Source organism: Helianthus annuus, chromosome 4 (assembly GCF_002127325.2).
Source record: "Helianthus annuus cultivar XRQ/B chromosome 4, HanXRQr2.0-SUNRISE, whole genome shotgun sequence".
Taxonomy (NCBI): Eukaryota; Viridiplantae; Streptophyta; class Magnoliopsida; order Asterales; family Asteraceae; genus Helianthus; species Helianthus annuus.
In genome coordinates this window covers 27,586,608-27,592,313 of record NC_035436.2, presented here as the reverse complement: position 1 = coordinate 27,592,313, position 5,706 = coordinate 27,586,608, and the positions used below count along the sequence as shown (strand labels likewise).

At 40.2% G+C, this 5,706-nt stretch overlaps 1 protein-coding gene across 3 annotated transcripts; it reads right to left on the bottom strand.

Moving 5' to 3' along the window:
* Positions 1-829: 829 nt before the first annotated feature.
* LOC110936008 (UDP-glycosyltransferase 85C1) lies at positions 830-5,264 on the bottom strand. 3 transcript variants are annotated; one of them, XM_022178353.2, is made up of 3 exons: positions 4,704-5,263; positions 3,627-4,596; positions 830-859 (listed from the first exon to the last, which is right to left on the bottom strand). In XM_022178353.2, exons 1-2 carry the CDS (start codon positions 5,218-5,220, stop codon positions 3,656-3,658), a joined length of 1,458 nt encoding a protein of 485 aa, XP_022034045.1. In that variant the 5' UTR covers positions 5,221-5,263; the 3' UTR covers positions 830-859; positions 3,627-3,655. The 3 variants fall into 3 exon arrangements, with proteins under 3 accessions (XP_022034045.1, XP_035845017.1, XP_022034046.1); XM_035989124.1 differs by lacking the exon at positions 830-859 and adding an exon at positions 1,023-1,433 and having other exon boundaries at positions 3,616-4,596; XM_022178354.2 differs by lacking the exon at positions 830-859 and having other exon boundaries at positions 3,205-4,336; positions 4,466-4,596; positions 4,704-5,264.
* Positions 5,265-5,706: the final 442 nt, after the last annotated feature.

Genomic DNA, 5,706 nt, shown 5'->3' with positions numbered 1-5,706 from the left:
TTTCCTTATTACAGCTCCTTTTCCTTCCACTTTCACCTCCTCTTTTCTCCTAATTGAATTGTTAGTTTGAATAAATTATCTAGTTTTTCTACGACTGTCTATTCCATGTGGTCTTAGCACTCGGTATCTACAAATCACATGCTGCATTCTGATTGTTCTTGGCTTGTATGAATCACGATTAAGTATTGATCTTCCTCAACTTCCTCCATTTCATGACCTCTTAGACTTGTACCTTCTTCTTCATAGTGAATGTTTTTACTACTATAAATAGACTTGTACCTCTGTGGATGTGTTGGCTGCGAAAATTCTTGAGAATAGTTAATCATGACTGGCTTTCTATATAATTGGGCCATTGTCTTGGTATCCTTCTTATTTGCTTTTCTAAGTTTGGCTTAATCTTCATTATAGCTTCATCCACTCATGTTTCAACCGAATCTAATAATATATGAGAATTATCTTCTTAAACATGCTCCAAAATTTGTACCCTCCTCTCTTAAACACATGAATAAGAGTTTGTGATCTTGCATGAGCAAGATCAAGGTCTGAACTTCTTGACGCCACAATGTTGCTAAACAATACTACGCACACAAATTTGGATCAACTGGATATTTCATTCATCCCATAATAAGAAGAACAATACATGGCAATAATGGCATTGAATAGAAAACATGATCAACCTACTTAACGTAAAATATGGAATCACTTACACTGCTTGACATACAACAGCTTCCTAAAATTCTAGACCCACTTAACTGACTAATAGATTGAATTAAATTACCGGTTGTCATGGCCAAACATGGAAATTAAGAAACCTACTTGTCTTTTGAGATGCAAAAATCCCCATTTCTTGACTATTATTGTTGGTATCATCGTCATCGGAAACCCAGGACCAATCGGAACGGATGGACTTGTGACCACAAACACAATCATTCACGTACAAACCACAATACTCACACGAATTCATGATAACTATTGAAACGAGAATGATTTGCAGAAAACAATAACTAACCGAATGAACTTGATTGACACTAAACTTTGAATATGATAACTTGAATACCACGTTCGAATACAAACTGATAACTACGATAACAACCGAATGATAGGGAAGTTAGGCAGCGACTTTATAGGGATGAAGGGGTATGTCTTCCAATAGTCACGTTGTTTCAAAGAGTGGTGACGTTTCAGAATAACCGCCATTCGGTTATTGGAGACACACCGGTTCGCTACTTGGCCCAACTTCCTTATGCATAATCGGCTGTTAATGGACTGGACATATTCACAATCGTTCGACCCGTTCAGGTGGCCTACGGCCCAAATAAATACATAACATAATCTATTGTTTGACCCATTACTAATAATATAAAAACAAATAAACATAAACAGGCCCGAGGCCCAAATACGTGACTCGGATGATTCTTGATTACCGAAACAATCTTCATTCTCCCCCTTAAGCAAGAAATATCCGAGCTCTTCGATCCCGATTACTCCTTGCGGTTGTTGGTGACTTCGATCTTCACCACCACGTCATCATCACTTGAATCTTCGATCCATCCGCAATTGCTCGAGCTCTCGGCCATTCCAACTTTCTCTCTTGCACGCTCCTTCTTGATGTAATCAAAGTACCATTCGGCCAACTCTAGATAGTAAATGAATGCAACCTTCATTTCATAAGCGTCGTCCTTGTCGTAACCATACTTCTCCGATATCTCGCCCCACTTGTCTTTCGCCATTATCTCATCAAACCCACCGTTGTGCTTCACGATGCGGTGTAGTAGTATGAGGCTAACATCACGACCATCAATTAACTCCGGTGGCATTGCCTTCTCACAAACAATTCCAAGAAAGTTAGTGATGAACCAAACTAAGATTTCTTCAAACAGTGTGTCGAAGAATCTTGGGTGCTTCTTGATTTCTTCGTGTAATGTGATAAGATCCCCTGGTTCAATGCAGCTTTCCATGATTAACCCCCTTTCAACAACATCCTCCTCGAGTTGAGAGAGAGTTATTGCCCGTTCCCGAAGTAATTGTCTTGATTGGTATGGATTATCCTTTTCGCCTTCGAGGTAGATCATTAAAGCTTTCTTTGCCTTTTTCGAGTACACGACTTTCCTTGCACTTGGGCGTTCGTCATACACTTTCTTTTTATTTTTTGACTTTTCAAATTCTCGCTCATAGTAATCGCCCAAACATTCTTGAAACTCTTCCTTTTCTTTCTTGTACCCATTGTCGACCCCAAGATTATCATAAAAGGCGTCAAGATAATCTTGTTCCAAGTCGGTTTCCGACTTGTCTTCGTAAATATCAAAACCCTTTGATCGACAACCGAACATCTTCTTCAATACGCACTTCTCACCCATAGTAACCGTCTCGATTCCTTGAAACAGGAGTTGTTCCAAACTTAGAACATTCCTGTCAAGTTTTGGTGCGTAACTAACACACGGAATTGTCTTATCCTTGCCGTCCACCGGCACCCTTACTTCACCAATTCCATGAACAAACGAAACATCTTTCTTGCTTTCATTCGTTACAACCCCGAAGTGTCTTTTAAAACACTTGAACAAACTACGGTTTCCCGTCATGTGCGTCTTAAACGTGGGATCCACAACCCAGATTGAATCCCATTTACCCCCGCAAGTATCCTTTACAATATAATCATTCTCGACTGGTAAAGGTGATAATATAATATACTTACTAGGGCAAATTGACGCGATGTGGCCAAACTTCTTGCACTTGAAACACCGAACCCCCGGTTTTCTTGGCCTACCCACTGGTGCGTTAGGTTTCTTCCCGTTCTTCTTCGTGAAACCCCCTCTGAATACCTTCTTTGGAAACTTTTTCATTGGTGATACCCCGGTCCGCATGGTTGGCTTCCCCTGCGTGTACTCATCCGCTTCCGCCGCCCGGCCGCACTCTCCACTACGAACAAACACATCATCACCATAATCGGTCATAACCGATTTCCCTTTGTTTCCACCGATTCGGTTTTCTCCTTGATCACAATTCCTTCCGGTTCCTGTTAAACCTTTGGCTCTGATACCAATGTTGGTATCATCGTCATCGGAAACCCAGGACCAATCGGAACGGATGGACTTGTGACCAAAAACACAATCATTCACGTACAAACCACAATACTCACACGAATTCATGATAACTATTGAAACGAGAATGATTTGCAGAAAACAATAACTAACCGAATGAACTTGATTGACACTAAACTTTGAATATGATAACTTGAATACCACGTTCGAATACAAACTGATAACTACGATAACAACCGAATGATAGGGAAGTTAGGCAGCGACTTTATAGGGATGAAGGGGTATGTCTTCCAATAGTCACGTTGTTTCAAAGAGTGGTGACGTTTCAGAATAACCGCCATTCGGTTATTGGAGACACACCGGTTCGCTACTTGGCCCAACTTCCTTATGCATAATCGGCTGTTAATGGACTGGACATATTCACAATCGTTCGACCCGTTCAGGTGGCCTACGGCCCAAATAAATACATAACATAATCTATTGTTTGACCCATTACTAATAATATAAAAACAAATAAACATAAACAGGCCCGAGGCCCAAATACGTGACTCGGATGATTCTTGATTACCGAAACAATCTTCAATTATTACAGTCTCTAACCATATTCAGATGGGAATTTAGTTTCTTGAAATCATGCGGATTTCAGCAACAAGTTCCTCAATATCAATAGATGACGAGCCTTTAGGTTTTGTTGAGATATCCGCAATTTTCTTACACTCTATAGCCTTCTTTCTCATTTTCACACCCTCAACCCCATCCATTAACTCCCTTACAAGCTTCTCCACTTCATCTCTCTTCACATTCCTCCCAATCTCCATCCCAACTTCCCATTCCTTGCACATTTGTGCACAATTAGTCCGTTGGTCACCTGAAAATGGGCAACAGATCATGGGCACCCCAGCAGACAAGCTCTCAATGACAGAACCCCACCCACCATGAGTTAAGAAACCACCAACCGAATGGTGATTCAAGACTTCTTCTTGTGAACACCAGGTTGCAATAAAGCCTTTACTTTTAATCACCTCCTCGAGTTCTGGAGGCAAAACCGCAGGCTTCCCATCAATCAAATTATCCCGTATAATCCAAAGAAAATAGCTGTTACTGTTAACAAGTCCCCAACCAAATTCTACCAAGTCTTGTAAAGACATCACTGCCAAACTTCCAAAGTTGACATACACCACAGAGTTCGGTTCCTTTGACTGGAGCCACTGGAGGCACTCGGGTTCTTCCTTCCATAAACTATAACCACTGAAATTCGAATTGTTGGATCCTTTTGCTCTAATCTGATTTAGCAACAACTGCAAAGGCCCAATCGTGTAGATTTTAGGAAACATGGATTTAAGCTCTCTGATAATACTACTCTCTAATCCATCAAAAGTATGAAATATCATATGTGAAGCTTTATCAGCCTCCACTACGGTTTCTACCATGAATTTTAATGCATGAGCTTTGGGCCCTACACCTAAGATATGTTCCGGTAGATCCCTTAAACGTATCCCATTCATTCCTGGAATATCTACTAAGGTATCAAGGTATCCATTTGTCAAATAACTTTCATCTGCAAAACAGAACAAGATCACTTATTATATATTCCAAGGGAACACAATCTAGAGTTCTTTGACTACTTGCTATAAATTTTGGTAATTGAGGTACTAGAGGTATAACCTTTAAGTGGGACAACTCCTTTTTCCATTAGAACTTTTGCCTGGTAAAACCCTATGAAACCACAAGCAGCAAATGTCCAGTGAAGGATGATAGGAACTCTGAGCTTCTCACCCGCATAACGTGTTTTTGCGAAAGTCATGAACCCGTCAGAAACAATACAAGTGACGGGAGTATTGAGCCCGGCCACAAGGTCAAGAAAGGAATCCAAGAAATTGTCTGCCAAGTACCTTGCCACTTGTTCCATGGACTGCAGCGGTTCATCAATGCTGTCTGATGTAGAAGCAAGTCCATCAGGAACTGTTAAGAATTGAAAACCAGGAGCGTCATCGAGCCAGCTAGTCCCACCAGATGTTACCAGTCGCTTTTGGTTTGACTGGGTGTTGATAAAGGTAACAAGGAGGCCCTTGTGGTGCAGAAGCCTGGCTAGCTTGAGCATACACTTGATGTGGCTTTGCGCAGGTAATGGTATGAACACCACATGAGGCTTCTTCTGACCAACTTTAGGCACTTCTTCCATCTGTGTCAAGTGGTTTGAAATGTGTTACAAAAGCAAGTGGAATTTTGCCTACCACAGAATGTGAATGTCTATTTATATTAGTGACCACTATGACTCCAATATCCTCAGAATTATCGCCTAACTTTTTTGTCACATCTTTTGTGAAAAGTTCGATGTTAACTGCCACTTCATGTGTGACAAAAATATATATATATTTTTTTTTAATTCTTCATTTAAGGATGGAAGGACAACTAAAATTCTGCCGGAACATTGTTGTTTAAATTTTTAGCAATTGTCGAAACTTGAAGTATAAGTATAACCATATTGATTTGTATCCATATGGTATAAGATTAAGAACATCAAGCTTAATTTCAAATGAACCACCTACCTAAGCAATCATTTTGTATCATACCTTTTTATAATCGCAAAGAAAGAGTTCACGTAAACAAAAATTAAGAAAGTAGAAATTACAATGCACCTAAACTGGATCAGATAATAAACCACCCA